At 34.7% G+C, this 21,290-nt stretch overlaps 5 protein-coding genes across 5 annotated transcripts; 4 read left to right on the top strand and 1 right to left on the bottom strand.

Annotated features, from left to right (window-relative positions):
- The first annotated feature begins 2,104 nt into the window (after positions 1–2,104).
- LOC108825116 (serine/threonine-protein kinase PCRK2) lies at positions 2,105–4,631 on the top strand. The gene is made up of 4 exons (XM_018598457.2): positions 2,105–2,334; positions 2,687–3,316; positions 3,446–3,568; positions 3,911–4,631. Exons 2-4 carry the CDS (start codon positions 2,708–2,710, stop codon positions 4,418–4,420), a joined length of 1,242 nt encoding a protein of 413 aa, XP_018453959.2. The 5' UTR covers positions 2,105–2,334; positions 2,687–2,707; the 3' UTR covers positions 4,421–4,631.
- A 1,859-nt stretch (positions 4,632–6,490) lies between these two features.
- On the top strand, positions 6,491–7,462 carry LOC108834657 (uncharacterized). The gene has a single exon (XM_018607983.1). It carries the CDS (start codon positions 6,491–6,493, stop codon positions 7,460–7,462), a length of 972 nt encoding a protein of 323 aa, XP_018463485.1.
- A 2,661-nt stretch (positions 7,463–10,123) lies between these two features.
- LOC108839806 (OVARIAN TUMOR DOMAIN-containing deubiquitinating enzyme 10) lies at positions 10,124–12,780 on the top strand. Its single transcript, XM_057002736.1, has 11 exons — positions 10,124–10,389; positions 10,722–11,127; positions 11,234–11,406; positions 11,483–11,556; positions 11,637–11,691; positions 11,766–11,840; positions 11,942–12,015; positions 12,103–12,151; positions 12,231–12,315; positions 12,416–12,472; positions 12,569–12,780. The coding sequence occupies exons 2-11, from the start codon at positions 10,740–10,742 to the stop codon at positions 12,622–12,624; spliced, it is 1,086 nt and encodes a 361-aa protein (XP_056858716.1). The 5' UTR covers positions 10,124–10,389; positions 10,722–10,739; the 3' UTR covers positions 12,625–12,780.
- A 197-nt stretch (positions 12,781–12,977) lies between these two features.
- LOC108843351 (cell division control protein 48 homolog E) lies at positions 12,978–16,395 on the bottom strand. Its single transcript, XM_018616530.2, has 7 exons — positions 16,220–16,395; positions 15,900–16,065; positions 15,494–15,722; positions 14,624–15,390; positions 14,326–14,547; positions 13,535–14,248; positions 12,978–13,447 (listed from the first exon to the last, which is right to left on the bottom strand). The coding sequence occupies exons 1-7, from the start codon at positions 16,249–16,251 to the stop codon at positions 13,139–13,141; spliced, it is 2,439 nt and encodes an 812-aa protein (XP_018472032.1). The 5' UTR covers positions 16,252–16,395; the 3' UTR covers positions 12,978–13,138.
- Positions 16,396–20,153: 3,758 nt separating this feature from the next.
- On the top strand, positions 20,154–21,264 carry LOC108821576 (membrane magnesium transporter). Its single transcript, XM_018594580.2, has 4 exons — positions 20,154–20,328; positions 20,414–20,466; positions 20,547–20,647; positions 21,013–21,264. The coding sequence occupies exons 1-4, from the start codon at positions 20,256–20,258 to the stop codon at positions 21,098–21,100; spliced, it is 315 nt and encodes a 104-aa protein (XP_018450082.1). The 5' UTR covers positions 20,154–20,255; the 3' UTR covers positions 21,101–21,264.
- Positions 21,265–21,290: the final 26 nt, after the last annotated feature.

The following is a 21,290-nucleotide window of genomic DNA, read 5'->3' on the forward strand; positions in this document are numbered from 1 at the left end:
ATTACTCACTACTCTTTTTAGAAAAAATCTTTTGATATAAATTAGATGACTTTTTAATATTTTATGTAAAATTTATTTTACAATTCATGTTATATAATAATTTATGTATTATATTTTTATTGGTTAAGTTATAGTTAGATGCATAATTAAGGGATTAATGATGTTTTTATTTTAAAAAGTATAAAAATTAAATATTTTTAATCTACATTCACAATCCTAAAACAACGTCATCTAATAAAAATAAAGGGGATATAAGATATTAATAAAAATGTTATGAATATTTGAAATATCTTATCTGTTATATAAGTGACATAAAATAATTATACTGATTAGTTAATAACTACCTTTGGTTTGAAAATTCATGTGCATTCACACAAAAAATCTCCTTCACAGACATTCTCTATTTTAATATCGGGGGAAAAAAACTTTTAGTTACATTTTCATTTTCTTCGAGTTATAAGACATGAATCACATCTATATAATTCTAAAATGCTACTGGGATATTTTAAGGCTGGCGGTATTCGTTTTTTGTGTTGGAGATTCCGAGACGGCTAGTTTCATCCCCCCTCAGGGACAGGCAGGTGCTTCATCCCATTCCTTCCGCGTCTCTCTTTAAGGAAACGAGAAATTATTATACTCAGCCTTACGATCAGAAATATATATATTCATTCCTAGCTGTTCGACATATCACTTTCTGCTATTCCACGTGCAATTTAATTGTAACCAGAAACTTACAAAATTTCTCTTGACGAAGGTTCATTGTGGTTAACTCACCGTCCTGAGGACATAAATATCAAAATCATATTGAGAAGACTGTGGCAAAATGTGTAGGTAAAGAGTGAATGGTTAAATACCATTTTTTTACATCTCGTATCGTTGTATACTACTGATTTCTGACTTGTTTAGCTGGTGGCAGTATCGTGTATGGTGTCACTCTAGTCTATTGTAGATTGCACCTGATGTAATGGGCTTTGTCCCTCAAACGCTTTGCATGGGCTGGGTTATCCCTTTTATATTTGTAAATGCATAGTATAGCTGTTTTACTTGTGACAAAAAGCTAAGCTGTTCTAACAAAATAAGTTACCTTTCATTTATTATATTTCATTTATACATATATTTTCGTCAGAAAACAATCAAACATAGAATCCAATTTCAAAATTATATAACTCAGATAACAAGATTAGCTATATCTTGGTGGACGTTTGGATACCTATTGGTGTTCGGTTCGTATTTATTCGAGTTTCGAGTTTTTGGGGTCAAAAATTTTAGTCTCATTCAGATATTTCTAAATTTCAGTTCGGATTCGGTTCGGATATTTACGGATTCGGTTCAGATTCAGATTATCCATTTAAATAATTTTCAAAACTTTAAAATTCATTATATATTTTAAAATTCTCAAAATATATAAATAAAATAATTTATTACATTTAAATTTGAATAACATATGTCAATATACTTATATATAACATATAAATTGGTTTAGTTTGAATATTTGGATAGAGAAATATTAGATATTTTAAGTATTTTTGGTGTTCTTAGTATACTTTAGCTATTTTTTAGAAATTTAATTTGACAATTTATATATATTTTCGAGTATTTTGAATAACTTAAAAGTATCTTATATATTTTGGATGTTTAAATATACATTAAAACTAAAAATTGTTAATATATTTAGATATACATGTTTTAATATACATTAAATCTAAAAATTATTCAGTTTTCTAAATACCAAAATTTTGAACCCGTTCAAATATTTAATCAACTTCGATTCAGATTCGGTTTTTCGAATTCAGATTTTTTGCCCAGCACTATATCTTTATATATTTTTGTTTGGATAAACTTTATTTTTTAAAATAGAGATTTTTATACGAGGGTATAGAGATCTAATTTTGTAATAGATATCTATATTTTGGAATCAGATTTTAACTATTAGATATAATTTTATAAACGATTATCAGTTATAAATAAAATTGTAAATCTTAAACTAAAAGAACTTACATTTTTTTTCTTTTCAGTTTTGAGTTTTTACAGTGCCGCCAAACAGTACTTTTATTTCTTTTTATTTTTGAATTTTGCTCGCAATGATGAAATGAAGTCGACATAGTTTACTTCTGCAGTCAGTAACTTTGACTTCCTTTCCATCTGGGTCGTCGTCGTCGTAGACTACTAGTCGTCTTCTTCCAACTTTTAATCCCGAATTCATATCATAAGACTTTAATATAGCTCCACGATCCAATTTTTATTACTTAACTCCTTCGTTTCGCTATTCAATCTGTTCAACTTCCGAACAGAGGTTTTGTCTTTTTCTTTTTTTCGTACGCAAAGATCTCAAAGGTGAGTCGTAATCTTTGTCCAAGTCACTTTTCAAAATTCATACTTCTTATAAATCGTTGTTTATTGAAGAAAAGGAAATGTTTTTTGATTTGGGTTTGGTAGAAAGAGATGAACTTTTGTGATTGCTTGCAAGCTGCAATAGCTTCCCCTGTCTTTTCTAATTTAGGGTTCGTTGCAGACTTTAGGGGTTTCCTTCAATCTCTGATCTTTATTCAATCGATTCGACAAGGATATAGTGCATTTGATTCATTGAGCAAATGGATGTTTTGTGTTTCTGTAATCTGGTCAAGTAGTTAGATTGATCTCCACGGCGACATACTCTGTTTTTTTACTCTGTTTTGTTTGGTTTCAGTGTTTTGATCTCTTTGCGAGAATGAAGTGTTTCTTATTCCCTCTTGGGGACAACAAGAAAGAAGAACAGAGGAGTCCTAAACCGGTTTCACCCCTCTCTGACCGTACTAAATTCACCAAAACCGGTTTAGATGGCTCTGGAACCAGCACGGTATCATCATCATCCAACCCTACCTTGCACTCCAGAGAGAATAGCCTCAGAGAGTTCACAGTTGCTGATCTCAGATTAGTTACAAGGAATTTCAGCCGCTCTGTTATGATAGGCGAAGGCGGTTTCGGTCGTGTCTACTGGGGAACAATCAAGAGCTTACAAGACCCTTCCAAGAAAATCGAAGTCGCCGTTAAGCAGCTTGGCAAGAGAGGGTTACAGGGTCATAAAGAATGGATGACGGAAGTGAACTTTCTCGGGGTGGTTGAGCATCCAAACTTGGTGAAACTGTTGGGTCATTGTGCAGAAGACGATGATCGTGGAATCCAAAGGCTTTTGGTTTATGAATATATGCCAAACCAAAGCGTTGAGTTCCATCTAGCTCCACGTTCACCGACTGTGCTTACTTGGGACCTCAGGTTGAGAATAGCACAAGACGCAGCTCGGGGGTTGACATACCTCCACGAAGAAATGGACTTTCAAGTAAGGAACATGAAACTCTTCTGTTTTCTTGTTTCCGTTTCTTTTTTTTTTTTTGTAACAGGTTATGGAACATGAAACTCTTCTGTTTTCTTGCATTGAGTTAACTGTTAACATGTTTCAATCTTGTAGATAATATTTAGAGATTTCAAGTCATCCAACATTCTACTAGACGAGGACTGGAAAGCAAAGCTTTCAGATTTTGGTTTGGCTCGTTTAGGTCCTTCGCCAGGATCAACTCATGTTTCTACTGGTGTAAGTTGTTTATGCACATTTCACTTCATTTGGTTATAGAAATCATCACCGACATATCTAGCAGCACCGTCTAATACACATGTGCAAAAAGAGCGGTCGAACAAAAATTCTGAATCTAAAAATTAAAATAAATACATAAATTATGGTCTAAATCATTAAATTTTTAGATACATTACTGAATTTAGAGTATAATTTCAAAAGAAACATCAAATATATAGAGATTGAACTATGAATTTTTAAATATCCTTCACTACATTCGTTAAATATACAGTGAACATGACCTATAAATAGTTTGAGACAGCACTGATATGAGAAAGTTGTTTTGGTTTCTTGGTTTGACAGGTAGTAGGAACAATGGGCTACGCAGCACCAGAATATATCCAAACGGGTCGTCTAACATCGAAGAGTGACGTGTGGGGTTATGGAGTTTTCATGTATGAGCTCATTACAGGAAGGAGGCCTCTAGACAAGAACAGGCCTAAAGGAGAGCAGAAGCTTTTAGAATGGGTGAGACCTTACTTAACCGACACAAAGAGGTTTAGTCTCGTTATAGACCCGAGGCTTGAAGGCAAATACTCGATTAAACACGTCCAGAAACTAGCAGTTGTAGCCAACCTTTGCCTTACTAGGAACTCAAAGGCACGTCCAAAGATGAGTGAGGTGTTGGAGATGGTGACAAAGATTGTTGAAGATTCTTCGTCTAGGAATGGTGGTAAGAAGAGGCAGCTGGTCCCGTTGAGGAGTCTAGGACCGTCTAGCGACGTGGAAGAGAAGAATAAGAAGGTTCTTGATGGTGGCGAAGGAGGTTGGTTAGATAAGTTATGGAACCCAAAGAATGTGAGAGCTTGTTGATTGGCGTAGAGTTTAATACAACTTTATAAGTACATTATACCCTTTGCTGATTTTCTGTAATTCAACAAATTCAAATGTTGGGGTGGGGTTTTCGTATTGAGCCTAGTATATAAACGAAGACAGATGTAACTGATTGTGTTTTGTCAGTGATTTAAAAGTGAGTGTTATTAGTAAAATTTATAACAAACTTTTTATAGAGATATTTCATTTATAGCCGCGACTAATTATCATCAAAATACAAAAGATATGAAATTAACTTTACACCATACACATAAATCCGAGTTGGATTTTGATATATAATAGTTTCTTGTGAGATTATGTAGTTTTGTTCTCCCAATTTTTGTGTTGCTTCTTTGCAGTGGTGTTTTGTGGTTTGAATTACACAATTCATAGCCAACATATTTTAACAAATAATTTGCCTAACACAAGGTTCTAGACATTCTAAGTTATCCTCTTCTGCAGAATCTTCACCATTGTTAGTAGACTAAGCTAAGTTCTTAGATTTGATTAGCATTTCAATGTATTTAGTCCATCTTCTTCTAGAAAAAATAAAGAAAACACTAGTGGAAAATAGTTGCAACTATAAAACGTGCTAAATCAAAAGTCGAGACTAGACAGTCCAATCCACTCACAAACGGCTTAAAATCTTCCATTTCTGTATCAAGATAGGGTTGAGTATCATGCATTATGCCTACTATCTATCATCCTATAGTTTTAAATGATTCGTATAAAATAATAGAAGCAAAAGAGGCATCAATTAAATCTTAGATAAGATTGCATTCAACTCATATGTACTTACAATGGCAAACAATTGACTTTTGACGCATTGGTGTTGGCTGGAAACAAGGTAGCCATTAAATTTCGAGTTTTACCATAGCCTCTTAAGAAAAAATAGTAGGCAATTAAAACTACAAATGGCTTATCTGTGTAAAAACAAACAAAATGTTTGCTTGTGTAAAAGAATAGAGAAGAAACTTACTTGAGTGCTAATGATATCAGTGTGTCAATTAATAGTAAGTAAATAAATTTTCATATCAAATTTATTAAACAGGGATCACTAAACATAATATACTTTTTAGACACTTTATGCATACCACTACTCTCTCTGTTTCTAAAAAATTCATGTTCTAAAAAAAAAATTATTTCAAAAAGATACATTTTTTATGTTTTCAATATAATATTTGTTAATTAATAATAAAAAATATAAAATTTAAAAACATTAATTGTATTTTGTGAAGTCTTATTGGTTTGAAAATATATAAAATATAAAATTACAGAAAACTATACATTTATAATTAGTTAAGTTTTAAAATATTTTATTAAAATGTGTAAAAATTCTATAACATAGATCTTTTAGAAACAGATGGAGTATTAGTTAGTTACATACATAATCAAACTCTGGAAAAAAAAACCTTGCTGAATTTAAAAGCATATTTTGGTTTGCTACATCTACACACATATAATTCGAGTATTAATGTTTTATTAATATATTTATATCCATGGCCGGTTAACACTTCTTTTGGCTTTCAAATTTTAAATAACTAATATACAGATTTTATAGTTATTAATTTAAGAGCGGGTATGTTTGGTTTGAATACAAATAATGGGTCATTGGCTCTGCCAGTACAATTCTATATTTATAGTTTCTTGGTGTTTGATGTTCTGTTTCCAGATATAGTCTCCTCTTTTGCTTAGAGCACCTCCATTAGAGGTTTGTGCACAAATTCCAAAAAAAAAGTATTATAATATAAAAAAAGGAGTGAACCTGCCTCTTGCAGTCTCACTTGGAAGAGACGATATCATGAGAATTTCGTATGGCAAGAGCCGTGGCTCTCTTGCTCTGTTCCAGAAGCCCCTATCGGACCAATCACAGAGTCAACAGCGAACCTGAAAGTGTGTGATCTCCTCTGCCCCCTCACGAACACTTGGGATGTCAACAAGATCCGCACCCACCTCCCTCAGTATGAGGATACAATCCTACGGCTCGTCACCAGTTCAACTCAAGTCAATGACGCCTTACAGTGGCTACCGGAGAAGTCGGGAGTGTATTCCACAAGATCTGGGTACAGAATGGCTATTGCGGAGAAACATGAGGCACAACAACAAACGCCTAACCTTGACTGGATGAAACACATATGGAGTGTCAAAACAAGCCCGAAGATTAAAGATTTCTTGTGGAAAGTAGCCAATAAAGCCATTCCGGTGAGCGCTAATCTAGAACGGCGAGGCCTCCCGGCTTTTGCTTGTAAGAAATGTGGAGGGGTGGAAGATGATCTCCACGTCTTTCTCTTGTGCCCTTTTGCACGCAATGTGTGGGAGCTTGCTCCCTTGATGGAGGGTCCGGAACAGACTCTCCCAGCGCTTGATATATTTCTTTATCTTGCTAATAAGATGATTGTTTTGCCCCCTGTGGGTCTTTATATCCCTTTGTGGCCATGGATCCTTTGGCATTTGTGGAAAGCCCGTAACAAACTGATCTTTGATAACAGGTCTTTTACTGGAGAGGAAGTACTTCTCAAGGCAATCAAGGACGCCAAGGAATGGCAATCCGCCCAGGTCGAAGGAGTCGCGACACAACAGCAACTAACCCAGAGAAGAAACCACTCCATGATACCGCAGCACCTAACTGGAAACATCTGCCATGTCGACGCAGCGTGGAGACAAGAAACAGAGACATGTGGTATTGGTGGCGTCTTTTCTGGACCAAATCTCCCCTCCCCCCCGATCATCAGTTACTCTCGACGGTTCATCACATCAGCTTTGATGGCCGAGGCCCTTGCGGTCCGTTCTGCAGTCATGTTGGCTGCGTCGTCGAACATCCAGTCCCTTACGATATTGTCTGACTCTCAGGTTCTCATCTCACTGTTGAAGACTAAAGATTCAAGACCTGCTCTGTACGGGATTATGTCCGACATCTATCATCTCTCTCGCTTATTTCAATCTATTATCTTTCGCTTTGTACCTCGTTTAGAGAATAGGGAAGCCGATCATGTGGCAAAATCGGCTCTTATTGCTACTATTGTTCCTCCTTGTGGGGAGTAAAACTCTTTTTATTAATGCAACAAGTAGTTCGTCCAAAAAAAAAAGTCTCCTCTTTTGCTTAGAGCACCTCCATTGGAGGTTTGTGCACAAATTCCAAAAAAAGTATTATAATATACAAAAAGGAGTGAACCTGCCTCTTGCAGTCTCACTTGGAAGAGACGATATCATGAGAATTTCGTGGGCCCCACGACACGTGGCGGCCCACGATTGGTTCGGTTCATTTTTTTCTTTTTTTTATAATCCAACGGAAAAAAAAAAATTAATTATTTGCATTGGAAATCGTGCCCTCTTAATCTCACTAATGGAGATGCTCTTATATTATTTCTCCATTGTTTTTATTTTATTTTTCAGTGTTGTGTGCTCCTTTTACTCTTATTGCTGTTTATGTTTATAGTTCTTGTAACTCTTCCATTTGCCAATTTAATAGCAAACTCTTTTCATCAAAAACAAAAAGCACTAGTGTAGATAAGAACCATACTCTAATATATTTGGGTCTCAATAATGATCTTTTAGAGAAGGCATGATGCTTGCTAGATTTTGCTCATTAAATTACCGCTATGGTAACATCAACTCATATTTTAATTCCAAAATAATAATGCACTGACCATTTTGAGATGGACTATTTTTGACATAGAGTATATGGTGCACATATGATAATTGACAGCAAAAAGTGTACTAACCTTTGTAAGAAACACACCATAATTACGTATGCTATTAATTGATTTTTGCTTATCTAACCAAAAATTAGAATTTTCTATTAAAATTACAGCAGAGGTGACTCTTTTGGTTTCTCAAATCCTTAATGATCCATGCCATTAAATTAAACTATGATTTATTACATGCTGGTTAAAATAAATTCAATATTTTCCTATTTGTTTGATTATTATATGCAAGCATGCAGCATGACTTTATTTTATTTTGACTAACCCTTTTATATTACTCAAAATAAACTCATTAGATCTCATACTACGTGATTCATGAATTTGTCAGTCTAGGCTTCCTGAAATTAAGCTTATACTTTATAGTATACAATTAATTTTTCTAAATAACTTGAAGAATCCACAAAAGCATCCATATGAATCATCGCCAGAACACAGAACCTAGTACATCTATTAAAACTTAGGAAACTTTAACAACAAAAAATGAGTATTCATTTTTTAATGTGTTCCCAAGAATATTTAATTGTGGTACCATTTGGTGATGAGTATTGCGTGAATTTTAATTAATTCAAGAAAGGGGGGCTGCCTGAAATAATTGAATTTGATGGTTTTTGAATTCAATTAAAATTGAGTGGGTACAACGTGGAATTCTTAGCCTGATTAAAGAAAAGCTACATGCAGCCAGCCATGTGTAATTTTGGACCCATTAGAATTTTTCAACATTTAAGAAGCCTAACACTAAAATAGATTTAAAGCTAACAAGTGCATCTGCATGCTAATCCTTTCCTTAAATGCTAATTAACTACTAAATTGATCTTCTTGGGATTTGATAAAGAGCCGAAAATCTTACTAACAATGAACAGAAAACCATGACTCATCATCACTTATGGCGGTATCAAGGAAACATAAAAATTTTACGTTAAAAAACGCCATACTTTTTCTTTTTCTAACAAATTAAGGCCTTTTATACATTTTTATTGTACTCCCTCTGTTCCTAAATATAAGATTTTCTACACTTTTCACGTTTATTAAGACTATAATAATTATTTGCACTTTATTTAATTATTTATATCACTTACACACTTTCCAATAACTGTCTACCAATAAAGTTTAATCAGTTCAACTTTTAATAAAAAAAAAACCTCAAAAGTATACAAAACTACCTTAAAAATATAGAAAATCTTATATTGTGGAACAAAGAAAAACTCCAAAAAATCCTATATTTAGGAACAGAGGGAGTAATTTTCTTCTCCATAATTAGTTATCAAGTTGATTAGTATTTTTATTGAGTCTTTGGAAAATGTTATTGCGGTCTCACAAAGAAACAAAACAGTACAATAAATAATAAATAAAAAGAATATTAAAGAATGAAGAGAGAATTAAATATGATTTGATAATACCATGACCGTTCTATGAATGATCCAACGGCTACAAGTTCTCATGACTAAGAGCATCATTAACCCTACAAATCCATTTGGGGTGCTTAATGAGTTTTTTAGTAATATTTGGTAGTTAAAAACTTTAGTTAAGAAATTCTTAAATTTTGAGCTCCAATGGGAGTTGCTTAATTATGAGTTCTTTAAAAAAAATTATGAAACATTGTGATGAGAAGATAAACATTATGATGAAAAAAATGATGAAGAAAACAAAACAAAACAGATAAAACACTACTGGAACAGAAATAAAGCACAGTTTATAGGTCTCTGTTTGAGACATCTTTCCTTTAACCAATAATGTTCCGAGACTTGTTGAGAATGACTCCTTCATACCCATCTGTGTTAGAAAGAGCGAGACACTCTCAAGGAGCTGCATTGCCTTGTCTCTCCCTTGACAGTAACGTAGCAAACAATCCTCTCGTTAAATCAAAAAATCAGTAAGCACCCCATTAAGCACCTGCATTAATGATGCTCTAAAGACTTAAAATGCTAGAAAACTCATAGTATAATTTTTTTTTTTGACCAAAAATAGTATAAATATTGAGTGGGCATTTAGCGCGTTTTTTCACTTTCTATTTATTTTCTGGGTTCCTCTGAATCAAAAAAAAAAAAAGCTAACAACTTTCTTTTCATTCGAATCATTCTCGATTCCTCTTTTTTCTTCCTAAAAATTCAATCTTTTGAAAAGTGCGAGTAAAACCCATTTGAAATTATGTTTGTTTCCAATTCAAATTCTCAACCTTTGATCCTCAAATTCTGAAGAAAAGTGTTGTCTATTTTTGGTAAAAAACAGTTTCCTCTTCAAGTTGCAGAGAGATATAGTAAGTGAACGGTGAGAGCTTTCTTCAACTTCTTCTCCATACAAAAACCAAATCTTTTCTCAGATCTATAATCTTTGTTTTCTCTTCAAAAATTGTTATTTGCTGTTCTCCTGTGTTTGGGGCTATTCATCATCGTGATAATGACTTTTAGTTACTGTGTCTAATTTAAGTAAATAATTTAGGGGAAAACCAAGTTGATTATAGAGTCAAATTCTCTCTTTGTTGAAAAGTCTCTTTCGTTTAATTTTCCGTCAAAACTACTCAATGATTTTGGAGTGTTAATTAAGTATATTTGATTTGTTTTATGGATAATATTTCTGATTATTTATTTCAACCCTTTTAGAAAAAAAAAATTCCAGAGATGGTGTCACATGAAGAGAACGTAAGTATTGTGGAATGGTTTCTTGGTCCGCCTTCATACACGTTTCCTCCTTATGGAGTTGAGTTGATTCATGAGCAAGACCAATCCCATCATCATCATCATCATCATCATCATCATCATCATCATCAGAGTGGTGAGTATTACAGAGTGTATCAAGATCATCACACTAGCAGTGATGTTGACAACGATGAGATCATTGCAAGAACACTACAAGACGATTTTTTGCAGCTTCAAATTTCAGATGATAATAATAACGATTACTCAAATCATCATCAACATCAACAACAAGAAGGTTATACTCACAATTATAGCATTAATAATAACGAATATGGTTGGAACGATCAACCAACTAGGGATTACTCTTCAGGTTATCACTGAACTCTTCAATGGTTTATGCTTTTTTTTTTGTCATGTGTGTGTTTATGTTTTTCTGGTGATTGGATTACAAAAACATGTGTCTTTTGATGTTGTAGAATGGGTAGGAAATGATAATGATCAAGATTGGAGGAACGATGATTCTCCTAATATCTATTCATCATGTTCAAGCCCGAGTGACACGGAAGAGTATGTGTACTCGTGGGAATCAGATCAGTGTGATACTGATGGTGAATTTGGGAGGAGGTTGAATCAGATGGTCCCTATTCCTGTAAGTTACTCAATACACTATGTTTATAACTTCTTGTCGGTATGTTTCTACCAATTTGACAAATATATAAATACAGTATGTACCAAAAACAAATGGAGAGATACCTCCTGAAGAAGAAGCAGTTTCAGATCATGATAGACTTCGGAATAGGTATTTTGATAATGTTACATGTTCCATGTATGTGTTCTGTTATGTATATATAAACCGTTCTTGATTCCCATTTGTTTCAGATTAGAGATGTTTGATTTCGCCGAGGTCAAAGTTCCAGGAGATGGTAACTGCCAGGTAAACTTTTACTTAAGCAGAATCATTCTATATAAGATGTTAGACTTTACTGATCATTTTTTGGTTTGTTACAGTTTCGTGCTTTAGCTGATCAACTATATAAGACAGCAGATCGTCATAAACACGTTAGACGACAGATCGTAAAACAGGTTTGATAATATCTCTGAGCTACTCATGTGTTTTGAGAAGCTTTCACTAATTCACACGAGCTCATTTTTTCTTGCAACTTTGTCTAACTCATTTTGTTTAGCTCAAATCTCGTCCAGAGTCTTATGAAGGATATGTGCCTATGAAGTTCTCTGAGTATCTAAGGAAGATGTCTCGGTAAATATATTTTCTTGTAGACACTCCATCCCACGTTTCTTAAACCAAAGTTTTTGTTAAAAGCCCAAGTATTCAACCTTGAAACAGGAGCGGCGAGTGGGGCGATCATGTTACATTACAGGCAGCTTCAGATGCGGTATTGATTCTCAAAATTATGAAACAATGAATTTATTTTCTTTATATTTTCTCACTTTTATAGTTTATTGATTGTGCAGTATCGGATGAAAATAGTAGTGCTAACATCATTCAAGAATACATGCTATATTGAAATTGTTCCCACCTATCAAGAATCCAAAGGAGGTAAAAGAGTTTTAGTCTACTTACTATACTATCTGCTTGTCTTCATCTCTTTTCGAATATTGTTGTTATTGTGAAATTTTATTTTGCTTGTTGTCTGCAGTAATTTTCTTGAGCTTCTGGGCTGAGGTTCATTACAACTCCATCTACTTAAACGGAGGTAGATTCTACAAACCTTAAAACTCATTTTATACTGTTTTTTTCTTTTTCATCTTGATGATAAGAGAACTTCGTCTTGATATCTTTGTGTGTTCAGATACATCAGCAACAGAGCTACAGAGGAGGAGAAAATGGTGGCGTTTCGGAAACTAGATGAGACTATGGATCATCATCATCACTGAGATATTAATATATAAATATATATTTACTTGAGAGCTAGAAAGATACCTTTGAAATAGTTCCTTTGTATAGAGGATGAACAAAGCTACAACAATAAACGAAATAAACTTTTTTTGCGAAAGAACAGAATTAACAAACTTAACAAAATATTGCATCATTCTCTCGATACTTTATTGAGTTGGAAAAACAGTATTCCAAATCCAAACAGTAGTTCCAACGATATAAATTGCTCAGATTGTTACTTTTCTAAAGTTCCATAGAATAGAAGCTAGAGAAATAAAGAAACCGATTAAAAAAAGTGATTTGTTAATGGTATAACATCGAGATAATCAGAGCTCAAGTTTATTTCGAATGATGATAACATAACAAACCACAATGAGTTTTCCGTATATAACTCTCGACATCATTCATTTAGAAGGTTCACTAAATTAAACATAGCTTAAAAAAAGAAAAAGAAAAGAACAACTACTTTTGAGAAGGACATAATCTAACTATAGAGATCATCATCATCGGCAGCTGCTGCAGAAGTGGCAAAGGGATCAGCAGTCGCACCACCACCAGTAGTGCGTCCAGTCGCAGTTGGGTCAAACCTAAACTCAGTTCCAATCCCTCTTGATTGCTGCAGCGTCTGAGCAAAAGCCTGGTACTTGCGAATATCAGCATCACTCACACTCCTCCTTGCATACTTCATCGACTCTTCGAAATGAGCAGCTCTTATCTCTGCAACCTCATCATCCACCATATCTTCCTCCATTGCCTCTGGATTTGCGCTCCTTCTACGTTCCCTCTCTATATCCTAAAGAACATAAAACACCAAAACCGTATTAGCATTTACATTAATCACACGCTAAACGAGATAATAAAGAAAAGAATCTCTCTAAACCTTTTCGATGTTTTCTCTAATGGCGTACTTGCAAGCTCTCTGGCAAATCTCAGTGATATCAGCACCGCTGAACCCCTGAGTGTACTTGGCGAGTGCAGTCACGTCAACATCTTTAGCAACAGGAGACTTCCTCAAGCACGCCTTGAAGATGTTGAGACGAGAATCCTCATCAGGTAAAGGAATGTAGATGAGCTGGTCGAGTCTTCCAGGTCGAAGAAGAGCTGGATCTATAATATCAGGCCTGTTAGTTGCACCGATGATGAACACAGTCTTCTTGGCATTCATCCCATCCATCTCCGTCAGAAGCTGGTTCAAAACTCTATCGGCTGCACCTCCCGCATCGCCCACGCTGCTCCCTCTCTGAGTAGCAATGGAGTCTAGCTCGTCGAAGAAGAGAACGCAAGGAGCAGATTGGCGAGCCTTGTCGAAGATCTCACGGACGTTGGCCTCGCTCTCTCCAAACCACATGGTGAGAAGCTCGGGTCCCTTTACGCTGATGAAGTTCGCTTGGCACTCGTTTGCTATAGCTTTGGCTAAGAGTGTTTTCCCACATCCGGGAGGACCGTAGAATAGAACTCCCTTCGATGGAGACATCCCAAACTTTTCGAACTTCTCTGGATGCTCCACGGGGTACTGAACAGTCTCCTGCAGCTCTCTTTTAACATTCTCAAGACCTCCAATATCCTCCCAGGAGACATTTGGAACCTCCACAACCTGTTAAATAAACCAAATGGTAAGAATCTAAAACAGGTTTTTGATTCATACACAAGCAGAGGAACAATAACACTTACGGTTTCACGGAGTGCAGATGGGTTGCTGTTTCCAAGAGCGGTGTGGAAGTGTTCGTTAGACACCGCCATGGAGTTGAGGATCTCAGCGTCGATAGACTCATCTTCCAAGTCGATCACATCCATCTTCTCTCTGATACACTGAAGAGCAGCTTCAGTGCACAGAGCTGCAAGATCAGCACCAACATATCCATGTGTGTCCTTGGAGATTCTCTCTAGATCAACCTGTCACAAAAAAAAAAGTCAGATAATTCAATAAACATTGCCAACAATATCAACAAAACATGTATTGATGCTTTACATCTTCAGCAAGCTTCATGTTCTTGGTGTGGATCCTAAGCACTTCAAGACGTCCAATCTCATCAGGAACACCAATGTCAATCTCCCTGTCGAACCTCCCAAACCTCCTCAAAGCCGGGTCAATACTGTTGGGACGGTTCGTCGCTCCCATGACAATCACATGCGCACGTGACTTCAGTCCATCCATGAGCGTCAGCAGCTGAGAGACGATCCTCCTCTCAACCTCACCGTTAGTCTTATCTCTCTTAGGCGCAATGGAATCAATCTCATCGATAAATATAATGGAAGGAGCATTCTTCTCCGCCTCCTCGAAAGCCTTTCTTAAGTTGCTCTCGCTCTCACCTGCCATCTTCGACATGATCTCAGGCCCGTTAATACAAAAGAAGAACGCTCCGGTCTCGTTAGCCACGGCGCGAGCGATGAGAGTCTTCCCTGATCCGGGTGGTCCGTAGAGGAGGATACCTTTCGGCGGCTTCACGCCGATCGACTTGAAGAGCTGAGGATGCCTCAGAGGAAGCTCAACGAGCTCTCTGATCTGAGCCATCTGTTTCCTGACGCCACCAACATCATCGTAACCGACTTCGTCTAGCCTTTCTTCGTCCTCCCTCTTGATTGGTTCTCCCTCGCAGAAAATCTCAGTGTCTGGAGCCACCACACAGTACTCAGCTGGATCGGTTTCGATGACTTTGAACTCCACGCTCCTCATTCCTCCTCTCACTAGGAAGAGATCGCCCTTCCTCACTGGGCGGTATGCTTCAAGGAAGTAAGCTGTTGAAAAAAAGTCAAATGTTTTGTTCAGATTAACTCCAAAAGACAGATCGATGACAGTGAATGATATGAAAGAGAATTAAAAGATTCCGAGCTAACTTACATTTGAGGTAAGCATCGAAGAGGTTTCCAGTAACACCTTCGATGGTATCATCAAGAGGCAAGATGTGAACACGCTGTCCGTACTTGACGTCAGGGCAATGGTGAACAGAGATGACATCACCCAGTCTAACCCTCAAGTTGGACCTTACGACCTTGTTCATTCTAATCTTAGGTTCCTCGCATGATTCATCGGCAAGAGCAATGCAAACAGTGTCCTTCCTTTTCTTTCCCTACAAATCCAGAAGCAGAACCAAATAAGAAACCACAGAGATAAAAATCAGTTTTAAAAACATGACAAGAACAGATTTTTAACCCCAAAAAACCTAACTTGGTAACAATCAAAACCAACATTCAATCTCAATTTCCAGCAATACAGATTCAAAATAAAAAACAAAACAAAACAAAACCTTGATGAGAATTGTATCGCCGCGGAAAAGCTGGAGCTTTTCCATGGTGGCGGGATGGAGAGAGACGACGGAGTTGTCATCGTTGATGGCTTCGTCGACAACGAGTCGGTTAGGAGACTTCTTCCTCTCAAGGATAGCTGTACTGAAATCCTTCTTCGATGACTTCCTGTAAGCAAAACCTCATTAGTCAGAACCAGCTTTAGCTAAGAGATCAACTAAAAACTCTGATCCCAATGATCAGTACAGCCCAGGGAAAGATGGGAACTTTATGATGATCAGAAAACCAAAAGCTAAGATCTGAGGGGGGGGGGGAGACTTACGAGTCGGAAGATGATTCAGGTTGGTTTGACATGGTGGTGATTTGTCGGAATAGACCAAAGAGAGTTGCGAACTTTGTGTCTTAGAGAGATGGATTAGAAGAGAGATGAGTCTCTTAACTGCGATTATGTGAGAGAGAGATGAAGGGAGGAGCAGTTTGGTTTTATATCTGTGTGTTTCTTGTTGGAAAAGTTGCGCTCTTTATTTCCTCTCTTTTTTATTCCTTTTTTTTTTTACTAGTCGGTTGATAACCCCTACTGTTTATATTTATCCCAAATCCTTCCCTTGCTTTTATAATGTTAATACATCCCCTTTTCCCTTTTAAATCAATTTTACCATTACTATTTTTCAATTATTTATATATATTTTATTAATAATATCTGATAGATATGTTTAAGAAAAGATATTGATATTATTGTGACTAATGCTTACTCAAGTTATAGCATGGGGAGTTAGTGTATCTAAATGCGATTTAACAGAGTATGGGGTAAATTTTAAAATTCAAGATAATGTAGAGGTGGGATAGCAACTTTCCTTTTTGGTTCTCGTGATAACCAACTTAAGAAAGGAATATAAGCCTAGGTGGAGAGGAGGAGGTCTCAAGCATTTTCCTCTCTTTTTTATCATCTTTATATTGTTTGCCGTTCTAATACCTTATCATTTATTTATCTTTTTCTAAAAAACTGACTTCTCTATAATATTATCTCAGAAATTAGTTTCATATGTGACCCTAGTTAGAAGAGTAGCCGTCAGTCTTCTTTCTCTTGCTCCGGTGGTTGGTGATTCTCACCACCACCAGGAATGAGTAAGACTCTGGAAAAAGAAACTTTCAAAACTCTTTACTGCCGGCTTTCTGTCTCCGAGAAGGGATGGTTCTTTTAACATCTCTATCGTCGGCTTTGTGTCTCTAGGAAAGATAGTTTTTCTAGCATCTCGATCACCGAAACTTATATTCTTGTGTGGTGAATTAATATTAGTTTGAAGTCGTGGGAATGCTGCTTTTGTTTGGTTCTTATTGTTTCAGTCACTTCGTCGCATCCTAAGTTAGCTTTTTAGGTTCGTTTTTTGTGATTTATGTTCGCTGTGGAGGTATCTACTAGACCTTATCTTGGACCTATGTGGTTTTAGGAGATGGTTTCTAGACGAAGCAGTTAACTTGATCTTCAGTTTTTTTCTTGCGAGGAGGTGGGCAGTCTTTGTTCTGTAGGTCACTTGGCTGCCTTGCGAGTGTCCGCGTGTAAGAACCGGTGGTCTTCTTTGACATTTTCCCAAGTAGCGTTTCAAGGTCTTTTGTCCTTGTATCTTAGTTTTAGTGGTGGTTTCTGGTCATGCAAGTTTCACATGGATAGCAGCTGTTGGAGTTAGTGTAAATTTAATCTCTCGATTGTTTTTGATGTTGCTAGTTCTAATATGGCTTGGTGATACTCCTTTCAGGGTTGGGACTGCTCAAGACATTTGTTCTTTAGGTCAGCTCCATTGATATCGAATTCTTTTCGAAAGGTGGAAGGAATAAATTTGTGGATATATATGGGTTTTAGGCTCAGTTTATGTCTTTGTTTTATTTTGTTTGGTTTATGTTTTTTGTCTTTGATTTCTTATCGACACTATTTATCTCAACTTTCTTTGAGTTAAAAAAAAATTAGTTTTATATGTATTGCATTCACGTTGAATTCATAATGGTTGATTACACGAATACCTTTTATGAATTAATTTTAGTTATACCTAATTATCATTACTAAAAATTGTTTAATTTCCTTTTTATTAATAAAGCTTTAATTATCTTTTTATTATAGTTTATTTATTTTATAAACCCATATATAGTAAAAAAGAAATATCTACAAAATATACAGATTTTGTATATAAAAATGAATTTATTTTTTCTTACTTTATATTTTCCCTAAAAACATAAATAAAAAGTGAATATCTAATAATTTAAAAAATATATAGCTGTATATATATAATTTACAAAAGAAAATAGTTAAGATAATTTTTAAGAAAATATATTTTATAATGATTATATTTTTGACTAAATGATTTAAAGAAAATTAATTTCAAACAATGTAACGTGATCATCTAATATCATTAAGAAAAAATATAAATTAAAATTAAAATTTTATCTAATTTTCATTGATAAAATTATAATGTATTCACAATTCTAAACAAGTGATGATTTACCAATTATTAGGATTTAGTTGTTTTATAAATATTCATATATGTACATAAATTTTCAAATATTATAAAATAGGTTCATGTATGCAACTACAACATTTTATGTGTGTTTCTATCTTTTTAAAAATAAACTTACCAAATTTTATAAGGTTTATAAAATATATTTAGAAATATAAAAAGATGAACTAAACTAAATTAAGCTAAAATAGTAAATTAAATTTTAAACTTATTAAAGTAAAAAAACAGTTGTTCAATTTGAAATAATAGATGCAAAACATACCTAACAATGAACACTTGAATTGTCCAAAATATTATGTTTGAAATAAGATACCTAATTAAGATGAAAACACACATATAAATACAATCTTTTGAATTTCTAAGTGTAACTACCTTATGAATTCGAAATTAATCAATGAAGTTTTGAAATATTTCTGAATTGGTTTGCTTATTAAATTCTCAATCTCTTAGCATATTAATTTATTTTATATAATTTTGTCCAAAATAACATATATTAAAATTTTAAAATATTAGAAGTATTTATTAATGCAATTCCAGCTTTATATTTTTTTTTCTCAGAAAACATATATCAAATTAAGTGTTTTAAATGCGAAAATCAACATTCAAATCAAGAAGGAGAATAAACAGAACGGCATTTCTCCATTATCGTTTTGAGCTTCTAATAGATTTTTTTATTTCTTTTTTTTTTAATATTTGGATTTACTTTACACAAATAAGCACAATGGGCATTTAGATTCTAACTTCTTCTCTTTTCTGTACGCCGTTTGTTCTTCTTCGATTTTACGCTGCGTTTTTCTTCTCTTTATAGTCTGATGGCTGAAGTATGGTGACTGAAGTTTGGTGACTGAAAACATGGAGAAAGACCTCGACTTCTGCCATCAGTGTTCAAATGGAGATAAAGGAAAGCTTATCATTTGCAATGAATGTAAAAAGATAATGTATTGTAAGCAATATACAAGGAAATGGTAAGTTTATGTCTAAATTTTAAAATGTATTTTGCTAAAATATGTTTTAGTTTCCAACTCGATATGTTGATTTTTTTTTTGCAGGTACCCAAATCTAATAGAATAAACCAAACTAAATTAAATTAAAATAACAATTTAATTTTTTAACTTAATTAAAAATTGTTTTTTTTACTTTGAAAACAAATATGGAGTTCAACAATACCGTACATGAATTGATCCAAATTACTATACATGAAAACGCATATCTAATTAAGATGAGAACATAATGATACTTGATATTATTTTCATGATATAAATTAAAATAACTTAAAAATTATGAACAAATGTATAGATATATATATCCATATAATGATACATAATAAAATTCTCTTTATTCATCATAAATATAAGTTATGAAATTACTCAAAAGTTATAAAAAACATATGTAAATGTTTAACAATCACCTAGTTTATGATATATGTTAACATAAATGAAAAAATGTTACAGCCTATGTACATACTAATCTTACAACTCAAAGTTTAATAATTACATTCTATATTGTTTGTTTGCATATAACTAATTATCTTGTTAAATTAAAATTCTAAATAGATTTTGATACTAATTTGAACTGAAATATATAAAAACTATCTCGAATAACATGATTTTGATGAAGGAAAAAAACAAGTTTATACACATTATAACTACCTGCCGGTTTGTGGTCTTCCTCTATATGGTAGACGTTGTGCCGTTTTGCTACATTGAGCCTTCACATATTATAACTACCTGCCGGTTTTAAAACTCGAGTGGATCGTCTTCAATCCTCCTTTCGAAGTCCAGGCGGAGAATACTCGACGAGACAAAACCCAGCAGATCGGGAAGGGAAAGAGAACAACTTTACAGGCAAGACATGAATCTAGGTTTCGTAATTGGAGTTCTCGGCGTCCTTATTCTTTCCCACGCCGCCTATTCAACAATCCAATGTAAGCCCTCCTCTCCTTCGGATCCAATTTCAACAGATTCAGATCTAATTTGGTTTTGATTTGGGGTTTTGCTTATCCGTTTCAGATAGAGGATTGTTGAAGATCACGGAGGAAGAGTTCACCGGACCTCCGTTGAATGTGAGTATATACCATAAAGTTTCTTCAATTATTAAATCTGGAAAGGATTGTACTTTGATACTTGATTGGATTCCTTTTAGGTTGTTGTGGAGTTGATCGTGGGACTAGCTCTCTGTATGTGGGCTGCTTTGACTTTCCCTGGCAAGTTTCTCTCCATTCACCCCGACTCCGATGAAAACAGGTTTGTTGTGCATCTCTCTGTTAATCAATCTTATAGTTTGGCTATTGCCTGAGAATGTTCTTAGATTCATGTTCATGGATCCGTTTTCTATTGACTGAGAATGTTCTTAGATATATATGCTGAACATGTTCACGCTTGTACCACTACGCTCACGAGCAAGATCTGACCCTGAGCATTCCTTATACACAGTTCCTTTACTCTTTTAGGTGTTTTAGACACCCTTTGGTGAAAAACTGAATTGTTTCTTCTATGTCACCACCTATCTTCTTATATACATTCTGATTCTTTGTTTGGTTTTGAGTTTGACTAATGTTAAGATGAAGTGAATATTTACTTTTGGGTTCTTTCAAAACCTTTTTCTGCAGGGCGGTGTCTTTACCAGATAACTCGGATTTCATGATTTTCAATCACCGTGGCCGCCTCTTCCCACCTGAGATCACCATGAAGTTTTGATTTTTCTTCTTTTTTTTTCCGTTATCATACTGCTTAGTCAAACACTCTTCTGTCCAATGTAATGAGATATTGTTTCCATTGATATTCTACCCTGTTTTCCCATAAATTTGTGATTTTTGAAACTGACATTGTTTAGGAAAATGAAAAGTCAACATAACGACAAAGTGCCTGCACAGTAGGTTTGGCCCAC

Source organism: Raphanus sativus, chromosome 2 (genome assembly GCF_000801105.2).
Source record: "Raphanus sativus cultivar WK10039 chromosome 2, ASM80110v3, whole genome shotgun sequence".
Classification (NCBI taxonomy): Eukaryota; Viridiplantae; Streptophyta; class Magnoliopsida; order Brassicales; family Brassicaceae; genus Raphanus; species Raphanus sativus.